The sequence below is a fragment of the Pezoporus occidentalis genome, unplaced genomic scaffold (genome assembly GCF_034315485.1).
Source record: "Pezoporus occidentalis ecotype Australia unplaced genomic scaffold, CSIRO_AGI_Poc_V1 ctg117, whole genome shotgun sequence".
Classification (NCBI taxonomy): Eukaryota; Metazoa; Chordata; class Aves; order Psittaciformes; family Psittacidae; genus Pezoporus; species Pezoporus occidentalis.
Window position 1 is genome coordinate 2,041,846 of NW_026912961.1, and position 24,044 is coordinate 2,065,889.

The 24,044-nt window shown below is 36.8% G+C and overlaps 1 protein-coding gene across 1 annotated transcript; it reads left to right on the top strand.

Moving 5' to 3' along the window:
* Nucleotides 1-921: 921 nt before the first annotated feature.
* Nucleotides 922-20,224, top strand: GKAP1 (G kinase anchoring protein 1). Its single transcript, XM_062640753.1, has 11 exons — nt 922-1,185; nt 2,818-2,961; nt 7,275-7,352; nt 8,915-9,044; nt 10,042-10,064; nt 10,822-10,974; nt 11,357-11,458; nt 15,262-15,325; nt 16,853-16,923; nt 17,812-17,889; nt 19,911-20,224. Exons 1-11 carry the CDS (start codon nt 973-975, stop codon nt 19,956-19,958), a joined length of 1,104 nt encoding a protein of 367 aa, XP_062496737.1. The 5' UTR covers nt 922-972; the 3' UTR covers nt 19,959-20,224.
* Nucleotides 20,225-24,044: the final 3,820 nt, after the last annotated feature.

Below are 24,044 nucleotides of genomic sequence, written 5' to 3' on the forward strand. Positions count from 1 at the left end.
CCCTTTTCCCCCTTCCCCCCCCCCCCCCCCCCCCCCCCGCCCATCCTCCCCTTAGGCTTTTACACTAGATAAATGATTTGTACTTTGGAATGGTGTCATGGGGATCTACAGATTGGCTATAACTACAGGGGGCAACAGAAGGCGTAAATGTTTCCCACTTCCTGCAACAGATTCTGTGTTGTGCAGTAAGAACAGGTGTTTGAGAACAGCATCAGCCACAATGCTGGGCTCACCTTCCTATGGAGAAAACTGGTTTTTGAATCTCCAGTGGCTTGGAACAAAATGATACTACCTGTGTAATAGGAGATAAGGCTACTTACCCAAAACCTGAGGCTGCATATACATATCTGCTTGCCTTATTTCTCACACCTTATGTTTGTCAGGCTCCAGGGATGGCATCTGGAATATTTTAGGAGCATGACTCTGTTTCTGATTGGTTTGGTGATTTGTTTCAGAGGGTTTTTGTGCGTTTTGGTTAGGGTTAATTTGCTTTTTTTTTTCTTGTGGTGTGGTTTTGTTGTTGGGTTTTTTTCCTCCTCTTTTTCCTCTCCAGGTCATGAATGCCAACTTCTTCTGGGGCCTTATGCTACTTTTTTCTATCAAACATTATCTTTGAGGAACAAATGTATTAGCTATAAATAACTATAAATAGATTATTCTTTTACAGTTCTTTTCCAGATTCTTAAGATAATACAATTTAGCGAAAATATAAAGAAATAATACAGAGTTTGAGTGATTTTTTTTTTTTTTTTTTTTTTAAACGGATTTTTTGGGGGGTTGGTTTTTACAGGCTTTGGTGTTTATTTTGTTTTCTTTTTTGTTTGTTTTGTTTTTTAAATAATAAACCTGCAGCTAACATATGAATTACCGATTGTTTGGTCAAACACTGTTTTCATTCTTATTTCTATGCTACTTTTCTAGGAAACCTAATAACTAAGAAGAAGCCAGCTTAAGAGGATATCAGATGTGGCAATGGCATCAACTGTAATCAGTTCAGTTCCTACCACCGCATCTCGTTTTGCTTTACTACAAGTGCTAAGTGATACTGACTCAGAGCCTGGAAAAGGAAAAAGTGGCCGAAGTGGCAGTAAATCTCAGGCTTCAGTGGGAAGACAGTCTGCAAATGAGAAAAAAAGAAATAAAAGAAGAAAGAAGAAAGAACAGCAGCAGAGTGAGGCCAGTGAGGTAAAGTGATTATGTTTTCAAGTAGTGGCTGAAGTTGTTATCTGAGAAATAACTTTTGCTGTCTCCCTCCAAGTCATGGGTTTGTGTAGGGTTTTTTTTTGTTTGTTTTTGTTTTTTTAATGGATCAAATGCTACTTAGTCAAAGAGACAGCATTTTTTTTCTTTGCTTTATTAAGAATTGTATAGTAGGGAGTATACTACTTACAAAGTTGAAAAATTCTAAAGAGTTAAATTGCTCAGGTCTTTTGAGCAATTATCAAATTCAATATGTAAAACAACCCAAACCCCCAAATCCATTTTTCTTCTTTTTAATATCTGTTAAGCTTAAAATATTTAAAATTTTTGTAGTTGCAGTAGAGCTAAGTAAAGTAATTTTTTTTTTATTTTGAGTTTTGATGTTATTTTTAAATTAAGTTTTTGATAAGCGTACCCTAATGTGTCTTTATGCCTCCCTTAACATGATCAAAACTTAACTCTGTCAGAATAACTCTGTATGCATATGCATTGCATATATCTACAGAGATTCATTTGTATGGAAATAATACTTTTTCTTGTGATAGCTGAAAGGCAAGGAAGGACCAGGTTTTTTCTTCACCTTAGCATGTACTGTCTATAACTATATTCCAATGAAATTGTAAATCAGAATGGTCTGCACCAGTGTTTTTGCCAGCAATTCCATATGAAGAAGCAAGCAGGGGTTATAGTGCTGGTGCAGGCAGCAAAAGAGGCAGTACTGAAGCACAGAAGGCAGTGTGACAAGGGACTGTTTAGAGGGGAAGGAAAACAATTCTGAAGTATCTGCATTATTGCCTGATTTTGAGTAACTTTAAGCTAAGGTGATCTGCCATTTTAAGGAGTCCTGACATTCAGTAAACACACATTAAGAAGAACACTCGTACTTTGTTTTTCTTTGTTTCATCAGTCATCTGATAATAGCTTCTTTCTCCCTTCCAGGAGCCTTTATGTTAAGGGAATCCTGTCTCTAAATTGATAGTGTGTTGTATTGCTGCTTTTACTTCAAGTAAGGACCAGAAGGTGGTTAATGTTTAGGCTGGAGCAGTCAGTGTCCTTGAGCTGCCAAATTTGCAGGTTATTTGTGCACTGTGAAATTTTACAATTTTGAAAGGTATCTTTAAGATGGCACTGTTGCATACTTTTGGTGCAGCAGTTAAAAATAATGCTTACTGCAGGTTCTTAAAATCTGACGAACTACTGAGGACTAAGGACTGTTTGTATTGTTCCCTTTCTACCTGAATCTCTGGTTCTTCTATTTGCTGATGCCAGATTTATGTATACCTCCTTTCCTTTGGCATTGTATTTAACTTCAGTCAGGTGTGAGCACAACATGATTCCTGATACAGCAAGAAATCTGTCAGACAGTTATCTCTTCAGATTTGTTGAAAGTATTTTCAGATAGCAAAGTGTATTTACTTTTTCGTTGGTTTATGTTATGTCTGTGGTACTTCTGATCCACATTTTCCCATGATTTGATATTATGGGTGTGTACCATAAATGATTAAACAAAAATGTACCTCAGACTACAGGTGAAGCACACACATTAATGTCTGAATGCTTTTGTTGGTCCATCAAGACTGTTTCTGTGTACTAATGTTAAAAATAACTGGTTTTCAGCTCAGAAACCTTGCTTTTAAAAAGATTCCCCAGAAGTCCTCACATGGAAGCTGTTTATCTCAGCATGAACAAAAACTGAACACTGCAGTGCAGAAGAGCACTCGGGAAGAAAACTGGCAGGAGTGGAGACAAAGAGATGAGCAGGTACATCTTGCTGTGTTTAGCTGTCTTTGGCTTTTCTGAAATATGTTACTTCATGAAGTTAAGTTTCATGGAGAAAGAGAGATGGAGAGGAAGCAAGTAGAAGTACTACCATGGAATGATGGTGAAATGCTGTGGTGGGAGCAAAACTGGGGAAGTTTTGGTGGAGCCGTATACCCATAGTAAAGTAGGCTTGGTAAGTTTTGTTAGGCGTAAAATAATTGTCTCCTTTCTAGGTAACAAAGAACTGAGTGCTGACTGGCCTTCATCATGCTAGGGTACTCCTGTCAGTGCAAGAACATCTGTTTTTTTTCATGTTAGAACATTGTAATTGCGATTAATATTGTAAGTAGGGTTCATTAATACTTGAAGAATACAATAGAGATAAAGCAAAGGCTGACTGTGTCTGTATGAAGGCAGATAAAACGCTTTGACTGTGTTTCTTTTCCCCAAACTACCACAAATTACACTTGAAATGCACTTAATCTGAAACAGTAATCAAGTCCTTACTTTGAACGATTACAATAATTTACACTTCTGACGTCAGTTAGGAAGAGTAGTTGCACTTAAAACTAGTTTTTTTAGTGCTTGACTTGAATTCAGCATTATAATGCTCCTTTTTGATACTGAAGAACATACAGTGATTTTTCTTGGTCTTTCAAATTATGAGAATGTTATGAATTGTTCACAGTACTCAACTATTTTAGGCCAAAATAGCATAGATGGACAAAGAAAGAATTTGTTCTAGTGCATTTTTTTCTGATAGTGCTTAAAGAAAAGCTGTGGTACATTTTTTTTTCTAAATTCCTCTTAAGTTACTGTCTGGTCTGCAGTTATTTACTATGGATAATAGTTTGGGTCCTTTTGTTATGCTTGAAGATACCCTTCGGAGTATGCAACTTTGCACAAACTTTTTGAAGGCAAATTGCTAGGAAGTGTCACCAACTAGAGTTAAAAAGTGTTTCATGAAGCAGTTGAACTTCTATCCTGTCATGTACTAGGATGTTATTTTCTTTTACAGAGAAACTTTGATACTATAGTATTGAGCTACTTCTTGTTCTAATTAACACATGATACAGAAAGCCAAATTGATGAAAGACTAACATTTGGGTATTGTCCTTGGCTTGGTTTGTTGTTGTTTTTTTTTGGGGGGGGGAGGTGTGGGCATGTTTGATTTTTTTGTTGTTGTTGTTTTTGTTTTTTTTTGTTTTTGGGTGTTGCTAATGCTTTGGTATAGGTATCTCCTTAGACAGTGGAGCAATGACCTAATAATCCCCTTGAAAATTTCCCAAGCTAATTAACTTCAGAACTACTTTTTAAGGTATGGATTTGCTTAGTTCAGTAGTTAGAGGGTTTTTTTATTCTGTGCAGCATGAAGCAATTATTTTGGGTATAGAATTCTGTATTCTCAATTACTGGATGATGAAATGGTCCGTTATAAATGTCTATTATAACTAATTGCAATCTGAGCTATAACTCGATTATAAACATCCATTCCTACTAATTGCAATCTTACTGAATTATATGCTGTTGAGTTACCATGAGGTTCTTTTATTTAAAAAAAAAACTTCAGAGCAATTACCATAATTCTAACATATGATAGTTATTCTAAAAACATCTATGAGTTAATATAAGCATCTCTTCTGCAAGATGGAGAAACTGAGTTGCAGGAAGGTTCAAACTGCAGATGGCACATGCTTATCTAAGAAGAGAGAGGTGAGTTTGAATTCTTCAAATTCAGAAGGTGTGAAATCCTAACCTCTTAGTTCCTGTTGATAATTATGAGGTGAATTTTAAATGGTATGCTGCAGGGGATAGTGATGTTCAGTAAGGGGTTATAAGCAGTGTCTCCTTATTTCCAGAGATCTGCTCCACGCAGAGCACCTCCCAGTTAATGAAGAGTTCCTGATTTCATATTTACCCTCAAAATTACCATACTGCCTGGCACTTTCATTTCAAATGATTGTCAGTATTTGTCTTCAGCTATAGAGCTATGATGTATATAGCATGGTCTTTCTTCAGCAAAGCTTTTAAGAGAGTCGCTGTAAGGGATTTGTGCATGGATCTCAATTTCTTATGACTATTAGATGTGCTCCCAGCACCTAAGTGAAAGGAACCTGTGGTTTCTAGATTTTTTCATGAGCTTAAGTGGTTGTGATCCGTGGTCAGGCCATGCACAGAAGCAGAACCAAACGTGCCTGGGAAACTAAGGGACTTTAAAAATATTCAGACCTAAAACTCTAAACTCCACTGTTTTGTGTAGTACTGACCTTTGTTTGGCCAGCTTCAGTCAGCTTTGCCCAGAATTGTACTGCTAGGTAAACAACTTATGGTAGGGTTACTGGAGATCACCTAGTGCTATTTTTGTGGGATTGTTTAATAGTCACAACAACATTGTGATAGCACTTTTTTTTCTTTAATTATTTAGAATCTTACATGCAAAATTAGCACTTTCAGAGGTAAAAATTGTGATCTCATCTTTTTTGTGTTTAGCTTATTAATTGTTCTCTTTTTGATAGTCTCTTTTTTTTTTTAATCTCCAGTCTCTCATTTTTCTTAATGTTCCTGTTGAATTTTCCAGTGTAGTAGACTAAAAGGCCTAATTTTTGGTAGATAACTGTCATTGTCAGGTTGGATTCAACAGTTGCAGGCAAAACCAGTTCATTGTTTCTTGGGGAATTTCAGTCAATTTAGCTTACTGTCAGTTATCAAACCTCTAATTACTGATTCTGATATTGAAAGAAAACAAATATTTGAGAAAAAAGTCCACCCTGGAAGCTGCAAAACCCCTCCACTTTGTTGTCTGGTCCCCTTGCTGCAGGCAGCACAGGTTGTGCAGGGGGTGCTCTGTTGAAGGTCATCCCTGCCAGCCTCCACTCCTGGCTTGCTGCCTGTGCATGCAGCCCTTTGGGGTTCTGAGGCAGCTGCAGCCTGGCTGCCACGGTATGTCCTTGGTTCTCCCACACCTCCCCTGCTAGGAAAACGTTGCCAGTGAGGCCCCGTGCAGTCAGTCAATCGTAAGTTTAAATCACAAGCCAAATGCAAAGCTAGGAATGATAGCACCCCAAAGTCTGTGTAAAACAGCAATTTATGCTGAGAGCACTACTCTACTGTGTTTCAAATAACCACTCAAAAAGGGCTGGTTTACTGTGGTAGAAACTAGAAACTACTCAGATTTTCTATTAAGTGAGACTGATCATATGCATCGTTGAGCAATTAGGAAGAATGTGTGTGCTTTTGCACCATACAATAAATGACTTTCAAGCATATATAAAGCATATGAGAACTGTGAGTTTTTTTTCAGAACATGGTTCCTATAGACAAAAAAGGTAGTGTATGTCATGCCCCCCAGTCTGAGCAAAATACATTAACACCACTGAACTGTTTTTATTCACTATAATAGCTGTTGTAGTTTATGTTGAAATTAATGAAAGGACCTCTATTTGAAATTTAAAGAACAAGAAAGTGATGGTTAAAATAATTATTTTTACTAATTAATATTTCATTTAAGGGCAAGAAAAAGGGGATGGCTGTGCTGCCAAATGGAAGCCTTATTCTTCTTCATATCACACAGTAGATTGTAGTGATTCCTTCAGAGAACAGACCTCAAAGGAACCAGTTTTGCATCCAACAAGTTTAATCTTGGTTAACTTTGCCTTGCACAATAACATAAGTTAGTAGATGTTTATACCTTTACATTATTTATTTTGGCTCCATTGAACTGTTGCTGGAATTGGTCTTCTCAGGAGCAGGGCTTTCCTGTGGTTTTGTATTTCTTATGACACAAGATACCCTTAATTCCTGTTGTGTTCCTTAATTCCTAGCTCTTAACAACTCACAACAAGAAAGCTTTGAATTTTTTTTTGCATCTCCCTCCCTGTCCCCAGAAAAAGGCATGTTTAACCTAATATTTTTGCTGTGATGGATGAGTGCTTAGACTTCATAGTAGGCTACAATGACATTTTTGTCCTTTGACATCCTCTGGTTTTCATGTTTCAAACTAAAAAACTATATTAAAGAAATCCCATATTAATAAATCATCAGGATGGGAACCATTACGTAAAGGTGTGCACAACTTACTGTATGTTTCCATCCATCACAAAGTGTCCTGAAGCAAGATACTTTATTATTTATGGTACAAAAAGGTACATTGCCAGTTAATAAGACCCTGTGTCTCATCAGTGAGACTTGGCTTTTTGGCAGTTGTGGTGATACGCATATTGAAACTGAAATTTTAGTGTGGTCTTACTGGATTTGTCTGCCTTTTTTTTTTAACCAGCCTAATTACATGAAATATGTTAATTTTGTTTCTTCAGCTGACATCTGACATGTTTGAAGCTGATCTTGAAAAAGCATTGCTGCTGAGCAAACTGGAATACGAAGAACACAAAAAGGTATTTGTGGGATCCATCCTAATGGATCCCTAAGCTGTACAAGTATGAGGTTTGAATTAAAAAGGGGGGGTTTGCCAAAAACCTAAAAGTACCATTTTCTTCTAAATTGTTTGTTATCACTGTTCAAATGCTTAGGAGTTCAGAAAAATACTGGATTTGAAAGAACCCATATATAATAGGTTTGGGTGGTTTGGTTTGTTCTTAATTAGCCTGTAAAGGTGGAAAACTAGTTCTACTTTTCAGTTTTCTGGCACATGAATATGCTGGAATTTAAGAGTATGCAAGAGATCTTGAACTTCTGCAGAAAACATCCAGCACACTTGAAGAATAGGAGAATCAAAGCACAGATTTCTTATCAAACCTTAGTGTTATTTATGGTTGAATCATTTGAATTTTTGCTAACATCTTCTGAGTGTAAATATTTTAGTCCTAGTAAGTGTTACACATTTTCTTTGCTGGTCAGGATGCTGTTTTCCCAGTGATTCTTACGGAGCACTGGAGAATTGTACTGAAGTATGCTTAGGTGAAATTTTTCTTTCTATCAGGAAGCTGCTTGTTTGAAATAAATTAGGAGCCAATAAAATGTTATTAAAATATCTAAATATAATTATGCATCATAAAAAATTGCACATCTCTGCAAATATCTCTGTACAATATTTCTTTTTTGAGGTGGGAGTACCACAGTTTTTTTAAAATCAAGGATAATTTTTTAGCTTCCATACTAAAAGTTAATTTTTAAAGTGAAGATAATCTTCAGGCATAGTAGCATAGCACTGTTTGTGGATTTTTGAGAATTACGTCCCAATAATTTAAAATGTATATATTAAAAATATAAAGTACATGAGTACACTGAACAATTCTCATTTCTATGGGAAAAAAAGCACTTAATTTCCATATTTGCTTATATATATATTCTTAAGATTATTTAACATTTAAGATTATTTTTAATGAAAATATTTCATTAGTATTTAAGATTAATACCTGGGAGATTGATAATTTGCTAAGATTGTTAATGTGGATGTGTGGGGATGGGGAACTCTGGTTCAAATGGCTGTCATGTACCAGGCTGTCTGATTTCAGTAGCAGTAAGGTCAGTTGGGTAGAGCATTGCTGCACACTAATGGCTCTCTGACTTCTACTGAATGAGAAAACATTTTCTGAGAATAAAAGAAGGTACAATAAACCACTGCTGTTGGGGTTTTGTGTGGGTGTGTTTATGAAAGTACTACCCTGCCTTGTGTAGCACACATCATTCCTACATTTGACTACCATGTATTTTCAGTTTATAAGTTTCTGGATAAAATTTGGTGTAGAAGGTTCAAGTATAGGCTGGTGGTTCATTTGCTGTTTAGTGAAGAGCAATGCTGTACTTCAGAGAACAGAATCTATGCTTTATTGCTGATATGTTTTGCATTTTTTAGATGCATCTGAAGCCTGCAAATTACTGTTCAGGCTAAACTCTCCTTTAGTACATTATCAGTAATTTTTTTCCTTTATGAAGAGTCAGAAAAAAATATTTGGGTATTGAAGAAAATTATACCAGTGGGACTTTATTCTTCTAGGCATATGAAAACGTTGAAAGTACTTCACCTCAGTCAAAGTCTGTGAATAAGAAAGAGAAAAAGAACCAGCAAGGAAAAGACAAACCTCTCACTGTGTCTCTGAAAGACTTTCAGTCAGACAGTAATATAGGTATGCCTTATCATACCATATGAGCTGTTCTACTTGGAATTTTCAGTGTGTGCGCTAACAGGAAAGTGCCTTTCTGTCTCTCTTCATTAACACTGTGGTTAAACAAACACTGAATGAGTTGCAGTCAGTTGTCCTACAGAGTCTAAAACCTAAGTGTTCGTTATATAATAATGAAAATAAGAGCTTAAGGAAAACATAATTTCATGTAGTACCCCTGGGATGAACTCAAACACTCTTAATTTGACTTTTAAAAATCTACATTTTTTTGTTTTACTAGGTTTGCATTTCTCAGGCAACGGAGTTTGTCATTGTTTATCTTTCTTTGTGATACTAGCTTTTGTTAAGATGAGTAAATACTGAAATAACTTCTACTCATTAGATGCATGGTTTATATATTTGAAATTCCTTCATCTGTGTCTATAGAGCAGAGATTCTGAGCTTTACTGAAGAAATCAAGGTAGATTCTAGAAAAAGAAGAAAGTAATTTGTTTTCTGAGGTCTTTATTTTGAGAATGTTTTTATCTAAACATACAATAATAAGTACATAATTTCCAAATTATCTGAACAGAGGAAAAATACCGAAAGCACAGCAATCTGAAAGGCATGGAAGGCATTCAGGTATACAGTGAGATATGTGCTGTAAAAGCCTAAATAGATATAAAAGGAAACAAATCAAATTCCTTAAGTATCTGTACAAAAGACATTGCCTTCCACTTTAACTGAAGCAAACAAGTATGGGATGCTGCTTTTGATTAAGTACTCTGAAAGATCTGGAAGAAGATGTAAATACAGGGATTGGTATAATACATAGTTTATCATTTTGGCCTCAAATGCTTTAGTAATGACTTATATAATTCTGACTTTTGAGAGGAGAGTTAATTTTGAAGAACTTAAAAAGGTGGTGTTTTTCCCCACTTTTCAAAATGTCTTGTTTCAGTAGCCATCTGTACAAGATTTGAGTAACTTACTGATTTTTTTTTTTTTCTGTTCTTTTCAGATAACCCTGCTAAAAAACATGAGGTAAGTCTCACTCAAACTAGTTTAATTAAAAAAATTCTGAAACCCAACCAACCAAAAAAACCCCAAAAAACAACAATAAAAAAAACCCAAACATACCCACAAAGAAGCCAAAACCCCCAGAGAAACTACAACTACAGTTCTTAGGTTTAGAAGGTAATTATTTTGGTGTTTTCTGTAGTGACAATCAACTACACATTCTAAAACTGACTGATTGTAAATTTGGAAAAATCTTCAGATATAGATTCAATAGAAATGTATATCCCCAGTTCTTGCATCTTGAGAACTTAGTATTGGCTTTCTTAGAATTACTCAATGCTTCTTCAGTTTTCACATAGTCTTTGATGCAACATGCAGTTTTAAAAGCATGTTAAAAAACGCAAATTGTAGCCAAAAAGAGAAGCAAATCAGGTAAGAAAGAACTGTGATGCTACTATGTTGCGGTGCAGTCCACAATATTAAAATTCCTAGAGGGAAGATTTTTTTTTTTAACAGTCGAATAAAAGATAAATTACTAAATTCCAACTTCATTCTTTTGTGTAATATCATCAGCTGAATGTTAACCGTTAATTAGTTTCTGGGCTTTTCAATTGGTATATTCTTTCAATGGAAGTTACAGTATTCTTGGGAATACACAACTTAACTAATTATTTAAATATAATGCTTTTCCATGGCATGCTATTTTTAAGATATGTTGGTTTCTACCTCCGTATTAACTTATATTAAAAGGAACGTATGTTATTGTACTTATTTTTGACAGGAAGTGAAAGCTTCCCAGTCTTCATTGCATGATGGAAAATTTTTCAACAGGCTGGAAGATGATGTTAACAGAATACTTCAAAAAGAGAAAAGGAGAGTCCATCTCAATGATTACAGTGAAACAGATAACTGCACATCTCATGAAAACAATCAGGCATGTAAAACATTCTGAAGTGAAGAAATTTGCTTAATGAAGCTTAGTTAGTGATCAGAAAGGAGCACCTAAGGGGAAGCACACATCAACAGCATGATAATTTTAAAGAATTAATAAACTCACAACACTGTAATATTTTTATATATATGAAGACATATTTAAATTACGTAATTTTTTTAACATAAAACACTCGTGATTGAAATAATTTTTGCGCCACAGAACATGCCAATATTTATTACCGTGTTTCTTATCTTTTTGGTACCTATTCAAATACTTCTTTATTTTTGATCAGAAATTCTCTTCCCTAACAAATAAGTTGCCTTTCCAAAGAATCAAATTCACATGACTAGATTATTAAGAAATAATGCTTTCTTGTTTATAGGGGAGTGTTTTGAAAGATGAAAAAATAGAGCAACTAAAGCTCGAGCTTGAAAAGAAAGATGCAGAAATTGAGCAGCTGAAAAACAGAATAACTCAGTGGGAGGTACGTAGCTGATAATACCTTCAAATAGTAGACAATTTAAAATTATTGTTCATTTGAAACAAAGTATTTATTAAAATGTGACTGATTTATAGAGATGGTTTAGACTGGCTGCAGGTTACATTCTTAGAGTGCAGATATTTCCTTCAGTACCAAATGAAGTGGTCTTTCTTGATAAGTAAGTTAAGCTTCTAAAAAAAATCAAAAGAATCAAGACAAAGTATGTAGGAATAAACTTTATATCCAGCATATCAGTCACTGCTTGTTTTATAGGATTGCTATGTTCATGGTCAAAAAAATAAAGTTGTAATTTAAGACTAGCCAAGATCTTGAGCAATCTGATCTGCATTGGAAGTTAGCTTTGCTTTGAGCAGGAGGTCAGGCTTTCTTGTGTCTGTCCCAACCTATTAATTCAACTTAGCTTTTCTTGCATTTAAGAACTGCATATCATTGGGACTTTTTCTAGATACAGTCCAATATTTGGTTAAAATCAGAGCAAATTTTGTCAGCTTTGAGAGAAATTCCTTTAAAGCTACAGTGCAGCAAGAATGGAGTCCTGTATTTTGTTATATCTTTTCCTATTACATACAAGTGAAATCGGAAATCTGATTCACCATATGCTAAAACATAGCAGGAGAAAAAAAGATTTGCTCATTAATCATCGAATAGTTAGGGTTGGAAAGGACCTTAAGATCATCTGTTCCAACCCCCTTGCCATGGGCCGGGACACCTCACACTAAACCATCTCACCCAAGGCTCTGTCCAACCTGGCCTTGAACACTGCCAGGGATAGAGCATTCACATCTTCCTTGGGTAACCCATTCCAGTGCCTCACCACCCTTACAGTAAAGAACTTCCTCCTTATATCTAGTCTAAACTTCCCCTGTGTAAGTTTTAACCATTACCCCTTGTCCTATCACTACAGTCCCTAATGAAGAGTTCCTCCCCAGCAACCCTATAGGCCCCCTTCAGATACTGGAAGGCTGCTATGAGGTTTCCACGCAGCCTTCTCTTCTCCAGGCTGAACAGCCCAACTTTCTCAGCCTGTCTTCATATGGGAGGTGCTCCAGTCCCCTGATCATCCTCATGGCCTTCCTCTGGACTTGTTCTAACAGCTCCATGTCCTTTTTATGTTGAGGACACCAGAACTGCACACAACAACTGAGGTCTCACAAGGGCAGAGTAGAGAGGCAGAATCACCTCCTTCAACCTGCCTCATGCTCCTTTTGATGCAGCCCAGGATACGGTTGGCTTTCTGGGGTACAAGCACGCACTGAAGCTGGCTCATGTTCATTTTCTCATTGACCAGCACCCCCAAGTCCTTCTCCGCAGGGCTGCTCTGAATCTCTTCTCTGTCCAACCTGTAGCTGTGCCTGGGATTGCTCTGACCCAGGTGTAGGACCTTGCACTTGGCATGGTTAAACTTCTTAAGGTTGGCATCAGCCCACCTCACAAGTGTGTCAAGGTCCCTCTGGATGGCATTCCTTCCCTCCAGGGTATCAACTGAACCACACAGCTTGGTGTCATCGGCAAACTTGCTGAGGGTGCACTCAATCCCACTGTCCATGTCAGCGACAAAGATGTTGAACCAGACTGCTCCCAACATCGATCCCTGAGGGACACCACTCGTTACTGGTCTCCAGCCGGACATTGAGCCATTGATGGCAAATCTTTGTGCACCGCCATCCAGCCAGTTCTTTATCCACCAAGTGGTCCACCTATCAAATTGATGTCTCTCCAATTTAGAGACAAGGATGTTGTGTGGGACAGTGTCGAACGCTTTGCACAATTCCAGGTAGATGACGTCAACTGCTCTGCCCCTGTCCGTCAGCTCCGTAGCCCCATCATGGAAGTCCACCAAATTGGTCAGGCAGGATTTCCCCTTAGTGAAGCCATGCTGACTGTTACCAAGCACCTTGTTGTTTTTCTTGTGCCTAAGCATGCCTTCCAGGAGAATCTGCTCCAAGATTTTGCCAGGCGCAGAGGTGAGAGTGACTGGTCTGTAATTCCCTGGGTCATCCATTCTCCCCTTCTTGAAAGTGGGGGTTATATTTCCCTTTTTCCAATCGCTGGGAACTTCACCTGACTCCCATGATTTGTCAAATATGATGGACAGTGTCTTAGAAACCTCATTCACCAGCTCCTTCAGGACCCACAGGTGGATTTGTTTCATCAGGTCCTATGGACTTGTGCACATTCAGGTTCTAAATATGGTCTCGAACCAGATCTCTCCTACAGTGGGCCTAAGGTCTTAATTCTCACAGTCCTTGCATCTGCTTTCCAAAACTTGGGTGGTGGGGTCAGAGCACTTGCTGGTGAAGACTGAGGCAAAGTAGTCATTCAGAACCTCAGCCTTCTCCAGATCCAGGATAGCCAGTTCTCCTGATAGCTTCTGGAGAGAGCCTGCATTGCCCCTAGTCTGTGTTTTATTTACAAATAATAAATGTATTATATACATGTAATTTAAATGTAATAAATGTGTAATTGCACTAGATTGGAGTAGCTAGGGAAATTGCCTCCTTGTTTCCAGTACATGTTAGCATTTTTTGGCTAGTATCTAGAGCATGAAGGGCAAAATTTCCACAGGGAACTGGCATTGTAACAAAATACAGTAAAGCATCATAGAAGTATTTTTAAAATATTTTATAATTTTGTTTATTGTTTAGACTGGTCAGGCTGACAGATCGGGAGTTTTCTGATGCTTCCAATAAGTATGTGTAGTAATAAAAACATAAACTTTGTTCACAGCTGTTTACAGACTGTGTACTAAGGTTGGAATCCCCAGGTGAAATTTGAAAGCATAAAACCATTCGTATCTACTTCTATCAGCACTCATTCACATTTGACAGAATAAACACGATGCATAAGGATACTGGTGACGTGATGGGCAATGTTTAATTTCATGAACTTGTCCAGAGGCATGAATACAGTTTTAGGTAGCCATGAATGGTCTCGCTTAAATGAAAGTTAATTATCCTCAAGAACTGGTGTGATACTCAAAGTGGAAGATAGTAGCTTCTTTATTAGAAAGAAAAGTATGTCTGAAATTAAACTCTTTTTTTTAAAGCAAACTGTATGAGAAGACTTGTGACAGGAAAAATAACTTTACAGCTAAGGTACATAGCTAGAACTGACACTGGTGGCCAATTAAGGAAATGACTCACTTGTGAAGAAAATATGGTGGTGTCAAATTGGAAAAGCCAGCAAAAATAGGTTCTTGAGCAGAAAAGTGTAAAGAATTGAAAAGGAAAGGAACTCTGATGTAAAAACTAAGGAAAAAAACTAAGGAAAACTAAGGGAAAAAAACCCAACCCAATCTGTAGAGCAGTGGGATCTTTTCCTACTTATCCAGCAATGTGGCAAACTCTTTATATTACCTTGGTATCTAGAAAGCACATTTTCATTGTTAACAATTTACCAGGGCAGAAACCAGAAAGCCCTTGATGCAACAGGCCTATACACTTGAGGCAGACCTGAATGGTTATTTCTGCACTATCAATGCATTGACATAACTTTATTATTTTAACTTGCTCTAAGCCTTTTGTTTGCCTTTTTTCTCAGCTCTTAGTTATAAATCCATTTCTGTTGTGTATTCCTTATGTTGGCTGTGATTTAATTAAGACACAGATGATCTTAAAGGTCTTTTCCAACCTAGATGGTTTTATGATTTCGTGATTCTCTGATTAGATTCTCTGCAGAAGTTGTCATTTTAAACTCTAAATCTGACTGTAAGTCAAGCTTAGCTTATAGAACACTTTTTTTTTTTTTTTAGAGTATACATGTAATAATTCAATCTTTTAATACAGGCAAAGTATAAAGAAGTAAAAGGAAGAAATGCACGGCTTCTGAAGATGATGCAAGAAGGTGAAAGTAAGTAGGAGTTTATCAGGAAATGTTAAAGTGTTCTTTTTAAAACATGGAAGGAATTTACAAAGCCAATTTTTAAGAAGGGCTTGATTCAGTGACAGTTATAAAGAACTAAGAAGCTACTAATTTGCAGCTACTCCAGTGAACTACAGAATTTGGTGGACCACACATTACTGTATTTCTGTTGTTTTATGGTGGAATAATCAGTTGTATGTTGAGATCATTGTTTGAAACATAAGCTGTCCAGTTATAGTTTACATAAAATGATTCAAGTGAGCTGTCACTAGCAAAAAAATACAAAAACTTACGTGTTCTGTACTGATCTCATCACAGTGTCTGTTCAAACAGACTTAAGGAAACTGTTCCGTTCTTAATATCTATGCAAGCTGTGCTTTCAGCTGTTGGAAACACCCTTCTACACCCAAGCCACACAATTAACAGTGACAGCTAAACCACAGGGTTATATATGTCACTCTGATAATTTGCTTCTGTTATAACACTATTCAGAGTTTGTTGCCAAAGTTTCAAGAAAGATATGCTTGTGTGTATATATATATATATAGACACTCATGTACATGTATAAATACCCTAGTATCTTTACACTTGTTACACATAGTTGTACTTCAGTATTCCTATTCTTGCTTGATGAAGTGGTTTGAGTCTGTGATGCTATCCAGATTAATTCTGTTGCAAAATTAGATTTTTCAGTTTCTTAAATTAGCTCTTGAATATTCTTCTCCAGGCTAATTTTTTAGCTAAAAAAGAGCTCAAGTTTTTCCTTCAAAGTACACTTACAAAAACTAGGTCTTGGCTAGTTCAAATGTTCATAATGTGATGATTCATTCTACAAATTTTAACTAGGAACGGTGTTACTTCAGGTCAGTGTCTCAGCCAAGATGAAATATTTTCATCTTGCAAGGAAAGAGGTGAAGTTCTCAAGTTTTTATCTTTGTAGAATAGCAGCATACTAGAAAATGAGAAAATTTATGGTTTTCTAAAGACCTGAGTATTTTGCATTTTGAGGAGAAGGAAGTTCATGGCAGAATTGAGCCTTGAAAAAACTTGATTTCTTCATACTGAGAATTTTAAGTTGTCCTCAGATGTTTCACAGACACTACCTAAATAGCTTAAACATCTCTGTATTTGAGTGAATAGAAGTTTCCATAGCTATGATTGAGCTCATATGTAAAACTCAGGATGGCAAAATCTTGATCCATTGTCAATACTCAGTTTTCTGATGATCTTAATTCATAATGGGTATCTCTAAAATTCAGGCTGCTTACAGGGTTAATTGTGGGGTAAGTAGTGCAAGGTTAGGGGTTAATCTCCAGAATTTTTCAAGCTGCTGCTAACAGCACTGATAGCAAATGGTTTGGTTGGTTTGCATTACAACATCTGCTATTCTTCTAGTGAAGGCAGCATTATTTAGAGGTAACCAAATAGTGACATAAAGTGATGCCACAGTGCTATTGCACAGGAAGACCTATAATTCTGGAAGGATCCTCATGCTGTATCTTTCTCTCTCTGCAGTGAAAGACAAAGCAGAGATACTCATGCAGGTTGATGAATCTCAAATTATAAAAAATGAATTGACCGTACAGGTAAGCAAAGATTTCTCAAGTAAAAATTTCATGGGCATTTCAAAGATGCTATATATTTAAGGCAGTGATAGAGGTGGGGAGGGAGGAAACAAAACTGAAAGAAAAACTTGTTTGAAGCAAAAAATATTACATTTCATCCCTAGCCCTGCACTATGAGTGTCAGAGGACATGTGTTATGTAAATCTCCAGTATGACTCACTTAGAACTGCTACTGGAAAGACAGCAGACCTTAACATGCCTAAAATGATTTTGCCTTGAACAGCACCTTAGGAATATCATTCCCTCGTAACTCATGCTAGGAAGCTCAGAAATGTGCTTCAGAAGATGTTTCTTTCCTGCTTGTGGGTTTATTTGGTTTTGGTGGTGCTGGGTTTTTTTATTTCTAGTCTTAAGTTTATGAACACAAAGGAGCAACAAATACTTAAGATGTCAGTTGCCAAGTAACTGTAGCAGAGAGCATGCAAGACTTACGCTTCATTTTTGGTCCAGAGCAACTATTAGTTCTAAGCTGGATGTCTTGCATATAACACAGTACTGTTTTTGAGGGTGATGTAATAAGCTTATTTGTGTTGCATATATCTGTTAAGTTTTATGGAGTGAATTAATGCAGAGTCCAAATGGCAGAAGAGTTCTGAACTTCATAGCTTTTCCATATCATTATGCAATAAGGTGTACTGGTGTATTACTGCACCAGTAAATATTGCTTGGGAAATGGGAGTCATTAATTAATATTTTACTTGTGCTTTCAGTTCATGCCAATGATAGTGGTAGTCACTCTATATTACCTGTTTGTACAACATAGTACTAATGGAAAACAGAACTGACTTGATAAACTAATAGGCATTAAGGATATTTTATAAATTCATTTTTTTGTTTGTTTGTTTTCAGGTAACTATACTTCATGCAGCATTAGAGCAAGAAAGATCCAAAGTGAAACTACTGCAGGCAGAATTAACAAAATACCAGGTAGGTAATTTCTGTATTTGTAAGTTTACCTGTTCGTGACGTAGCTGAGGCTAACATGAGGTAACAAGCTCTGAACTCACTTGTTACCTCTTAACTTCTCCAGGTAAAAAAAAAAACAAAAACAAAACAAAACCGCAAAAAAAAAATAAGGAAAGAAAAAGTAAAACCAAACCAAAAGAGGCAGCTCATATTGTAGGGGGAAAAAAGACCAAACAGCAAGTCTAAAGCACAGTTTTGGCAAGTTGAAGTCTACCACCTGTTTTGTACTTTAAAACATCTTGAGATATACTAGTAAACAAACATACTTCAAGCCACAAGTTGATATCACTGTTGAAGTTTAACTGTGTGTAACTGGACTAACTGTAGATTTCATGGCTTTTTTGCCATATTCTTTGGCTCTGTATCTTAGTTCTGTCTCTAGATAAATCTTTGTAAGAGTCTTGCACCAAATTGTGTGGAAATGTGATGAGATCAGTGTCTTCCTCACGGTGTATGCTGTTTTGTCTTGCTGATTGCTAATGCAACTTGTATTAGTGAATTTCAGTTAACTTTTGCATAAATGTTATGCTGCTTAACATTCTGACAGTTTTTTTTGAAGGGTGACTATTTGCAAATAAGGATTTATACTTAGGCATGACTTGACACATTTTGGGCATTCTGGTTTGTTGGTTTGTTTGTTTTGGCTGTGACCTTTTGCACAGGTCCCAAGGAGAGCCTGTTGTATATAACTTCTAAGGTAGAAGTTATATATGTATATGGAAACTTCTAAGGTAGCTGTGTAGTCTTTGGCAAGCTATGCTATTTCAAATTGCAACATATTGTGTTGGATTACTACAATTTTGTGAAAACTGGCTTATTAAGGAGCAATTACTCTTTCTGAAGCAACACATCTTTTCTGATTACTTCAGATTCTTTGGCTAGCATTACACAGGGTTCTGTATGTAATCTCCTGTCTCTTTCTGTTGTCTTTTTCCCCTTGTCACTTTACCACAAGCGAGCAAGTTCCTTCTCAAAATTTTATTGCAGCGGTTGACTATGTATGTTTGCTCAGTCCCTTACAGACAAGCTGAGTGCTCATACCCCTAATTGAAACTAAAGTAAATCTCGTCAGATTCAGTCATTAACATCACTATTCTGACTTACAGCTTCAGTCTGTGTTTTCCCCTGCCATCCATGCCTCTGCTAATTTTTTGTCTCTGTAAATAGAAATTTTTGAATAAGGTAAGTTTATCTGGTGTTTAATTGCAATAAAGAGGATGAAAAAAAATTACAGTAAAAAATTTATGAAAGACCATTACAAAAAATGGTCTTTGTTATATACTTAGAAATTACTGCAAAAATAACCTATTATGTTGTTCTTTTTCCTCTTCCCCTGACTCTCCCACACAGTCCAATATGCTTTTATTTTTTTCACATCTTGCTGTGTTTCTTGCTTAATTTATCACCCTGGGGTTTTCTGTTTGGCTGGTTGGGTTTATACTTTTTTAACTGGGGGGTGGTGTGTGTGTGTTTTGTTTTAGGAAAACACTCATCTGCCTTGCAGGCATTGCCTGCTTCTGCTTTTATTATTCTTCCTCGTCATCTTGCAAGCTGACCAGGAGAATTTTTCTTATATTGCTACTTTTTGTGGCATTGTCTTGGATAACATGAGGCACACATTTTATAGAATACTGCTTTAAAACATAAGGGTGCCTTTCAAAGAACAGTGACCAAAATTTGTGGATTAAAACCAAAGACATAAAGAACAACAACAAAAAGCAAATCAGTGTATTTTTATCCTTAGATGCTAGCATTTAAGAAGGTATTCTGTAAATGGCTTCACTCTTGTAATTTATATAACAATACTTGACATTCAGATGAGTCTGCATCCCATGATAACTTGCATACTTTGTTAAATTATGCAACTCCAGTAGGGTTTTTTTTTCTTGTTAATTTATACTACTTTAATATAAATATAACTGCAGATGAAAGTGTCATGTCTAGTATATTACCTAAACTTTTGTTTTAATTTTTTCTTACAGACTGGAAAAAAAGGGAAAAAGCACTCAGAATCTGACCAGTGCAGATGATCTCCTCTGCCACCAGGTTCAAAGCACAAAAACATCAAATCTTTCTTCAGGGTTTTGCAGAAATTTATATATTTGTTGCACAACTGCTAAACTATGCAGTTCTTGACAAGAAAGAAACAATTGCTAGTTTGTTTAACAATATAAATAATCAATTTGTTGCACTTTCTGCTACAGAAAATTGGAAAACTAGTATTCCAGCAGAGATGAAACTAGCTGTAATGCCATTAGTTTTGAATCATTCAATAAAATTTACTCTTGCATCTCTGTTTGAATTCTTGCTTTCACAAAATTTCTCAAGACTTCATTTAATGATTGTCAAGATTCAAATGCATTAGTAGGCAAATGATGAAAGTTTTACCAAGTCTAAACTGAAATTGAGACAGCTCATACAAAAGCATCTCGCAGTTGCTGAATCCAGATATGGGGTGTTTTTGTTTGGGTTTTTTTAAAGTCAACAGCCACTATCTTCTCCCCTGTATTGGACATCATGAGGTTCAGCAAGGCCAAGTACAAGGTCCTGCACCTCTGTCAGGGCAACCCCTAGTATTCAGTACAGGCTGGGGGATGAAGGGGTTGAGAGCAGCCCTGAGAAGAAGGACTTGGGAGTGCTGGTGGATGAAAGCTGGGCATGACCTGGCAGTGTGCACTTGCAGCCCAGAAAGCCAACCATATGCTAGGCTGCATCAAAACGAGCGTGTCAGCAGGTTGAGGGAGGTGATTCTCCCCCTCTACTCCACTCATGAGACCCCACCTGCAGAACTGCTTTCAGCTCCTTCTGTTCAGGTCCCCAACAGAAGAGGGATGTGGATCTGCTTGAGCAAGTCCAGAGGAGGCCCATGAAAATGATCAGAAGACTGGAGCCTCTCTCCCATGAAGACAGGCTGAGAGAATTGAGCTTGTTCAGCCTGGAGAAGGCTCTGGGAGACCTTATTATGGCCTTTCAGTATTTAAAGGCATTTATAAGAAAGACTTTTTACAAGGGCCTGTAGTGACAGGCCAAGGGGCAGAAGTCTTTTAAACTGAAAGAGGGCAGGTTTAGATTAGCTATAATGAAGAAACTATTTCCTATGAGGAAAGTCGAGGCACTGGCACAGGTTACACAGAAAAGTTGTCGCTGCCCCATCCCTGGCAGTGTTCAAGGCCAGGTTGGATGGGCTTTGAGCAACCTGGTCTAGTGGAAGGTGTCCCTGCCCACGGCAGGGAGGTTGGAACTAGATGAGCTTTGAAACCTGAAGCATTCTGTGGCTCTGTGATTCTGTATCCTTTTCATACATACATAGGTTTCAGCTGCAAAATATGAAGCTGACATGCAACTAACATGTAAAAAGAGCTTTGCTACCTGTTAGCTTTGAAGTGCCCTGTGTCATTCTTCAGAGCTTGCCTAGAAATAAACAATTCCTCTTGTGGTCAGAGACAAAACTCAAACTTGTTTTTTGGTCCCGTGTCAACTGTCAGTGAATGCAGTATGGCTCTAAAAATGCAGAACTGTTTGTGTGGCACTGAATGTAGTACGGAGTCCTGGGATCTTACTTTCTTTGGGATAGCTGTTGAACATCACAGAAGTCTGAGTGGGAGCTGGCTGACTAGACACAGATTAGAAAATCTGTATCAGTTACCTTGGAAATCAGTAGGAAACACTGAAGTTAGAGGGAAAGAACCAGAGAAGAGACTTAAGGAAACAGACAAAGCAAAATACCTGTAGATCTAACTAGATAACTTTTAACAGAGTCTGGTTCTGAACATACTGTAGCATTAACCAATTTCCAAAGCAAAGTATGTGCAAAAACCCTCACTTTGCTCAGAGGCACTTTGCTCTTTATCAGTACAGGTTCTATGAATCTGTAAAGCTGTTGCAGTTAGTGAATTCTGAAAACTAAGACCATGAGGATCCTAACAGTGGAAGAAGACTTTCTTAAGAAATTAAACATTGTAGCTAACAGCCCATAATTATTAAATTTTCACAATACTGGAAGTTGTTGTAGTTTCACTGATTTGTTTGTCTTATCTTTGCTTTGTTTGTTTTTAATCTGGCCCACTCTGAAAATAATTCCTGAATCCCACATCTTCAGAATGGAACTGATACTGCTTTTTCAGAGCTGTGAAGCTTGTGACCACACATAACTGCAGCATCTTACCTAACAGATAAAACACTACTGGCTGCAACAAAGTAATTTGTCTTCTTACTACTCTGATTCAAATTAACCCATTATATGGGGAGGCAGTATTTTTTTTTTTTTTCATTATGTGCTGCCCCACTTCTTATCAAATCAGTGGGGCCTATAACTTTAAGATGTGACTTGTTTCCCAACGCGTTTGTGTTTGTGAGTGAGTTTGAATTAGAAAATCCAGAATATATATATTTCCAGAAATCTAATCGGTCTGTTTCAGGCTGTCATTAAATTGCTAAATTATAGTTAGAGTAATTCATAGTTCTGTTGCTTCAGCTCTCTAGAAGCCAAAATCCAGAAGATTGACTACTTGCTATCCTATAAATTTGTCTTTCTCTAAGTTTTAACTTGTCTATCTATCTCTCATTCACATAGTCATGTTTTGTTTTGTTTTGTTTTCTTTCAGGACTGTCAGTTAAAAGCTTCTCTACCTGTGTTGTTTCTTGTGCTACTGAGTTTGACATAAAATTAGTTTATATAATGCTTGCTGATTAACAACAGAAGGAATTCTATTAAAATAAAAACAGACATTGTATTCTAGAAGTGTGTGTTCATTTCCTTATGAAAAGCCCATTTTATTAAGTACTAAAGAAATAGACACACATTTCTGATTTAGGCACTGCTGAATACAGTTCTCATTATTCAACACGTCTTTCCCTGTTCACCACTTGGTATATTCATCCATCCAGCATAAGACACACAGAAGTTCTTCCATCAGCTGATTCTTTTTCACAATGTTGCTGTTACTCCGGAATTTCCATGAGACTCTTGGAAAAAAGTTAAACTGTATTTTTTTTTTTATCAAGTCTTTTACATTTGTATTAACTGAATGTTCATGAAGACAAAGCTTTTTTTATTTGCTGTTGCAGCCTGTTTAAGGAGGGATACTCCCAGTATGCTTTCTTCTGAAAGGTCAGCAATTGTCTTGCTATTACTTTCCCCCAATGAGTCAGTTTAGACTGTGAGTGTATGTAATTTAGCAATGGCCAGCTTGATCATTCCTCTCATTTCCTGTACAGTGTTTTGTATCTGAGCTGCTTTGAAATAAGTTGTAAACTGTAGATGTGGCAACATAATAAACCCTTAATTAAAAAAAAAAAAGGAAAAAAGTTCATTTAAAAAAAGAAATTAAAAAAATCATTAGAATCTTATAATAAAAGGTGAGAAGAAAGCCAGAATAAACAGAAAGAAGAGGAAAAGTCGCCTATTTACCAAACGTGAGGAAGAATTTGGAATGCATAGGTTTTGCACTATCTTCAAAGTAGGCAGTTAAAGCAATACTATAGATACAAGTTTCCCATGCTCAAATGAGAAATACTAAGGAATTTTGAGGAAAAAAAAAAGTATTAAAGGGGGGGGAACTGAGGTGTCTTTGCCCAAAGAAATGAAAAGTCTGTGGGGTTTATATTATTCTGATTCTCATCCCATCTGGAGAGGGTAAGGGCGGCAGCGAGCAAGAAGCTGCATGGTGCTGAGTTACAACACTTCCCTGTGGGATGGGGGAAAAAGAAAAATGTAGGCTGAGATGTGAACAGTTTAATAATTGAAATAAAATGCAGTAACAATAATAATAGGAAAATACAATCTAGAAAATGGCCGTGCACTCTCCCAGCTTCTTGTGCCTCTCCTCACTGGCAGAGCATGAGAGACTGAAAAGTCCTTGATCAGGGTAAGTGCTGCTTAGCAACAACTAAAACATCGATGTGTTATTAGCCTTATTCTCAGAATAAAGCCAAAGCACAGCACTGCAACAGCTACTAGGAAGGAAAATAACTTCATCCAGCTTAAACTAGGACACAAATATACATCACTCTATAACGCTATTGATTATTCCTCTAAGCTGTAAATGTCTGCTATCCATAAACAGGTAGCAGTTGTGCTACTCCAGTCCAAACTCTATTCTAGTAATGATATAGTC

Bases quoted from the DNA above. Each gene is read 5' to 3' on its own strand.
- GKAP1 (XM_062640753.1), top strand. From the start codon at position 973: ATGGCATCAACTGTAATCAGTTCAGTTCCTACCACCGCATCTCGTTTT. The intron at 15,326-16,852 runs GTAAGTAGGAGT...CTCTCTCTGCAG, and splicing joins GATGATGCAAGAAGGTGAAA to TGAAAGACAAAGCAGAGATA. The intron at 16,924-17,811 runs GTAAGCAAAGAT...GTTTGTTTTCAG, and splicing joins AAAATGAATTGACCGTACAG to GTAACTATACTTCATGCAGC.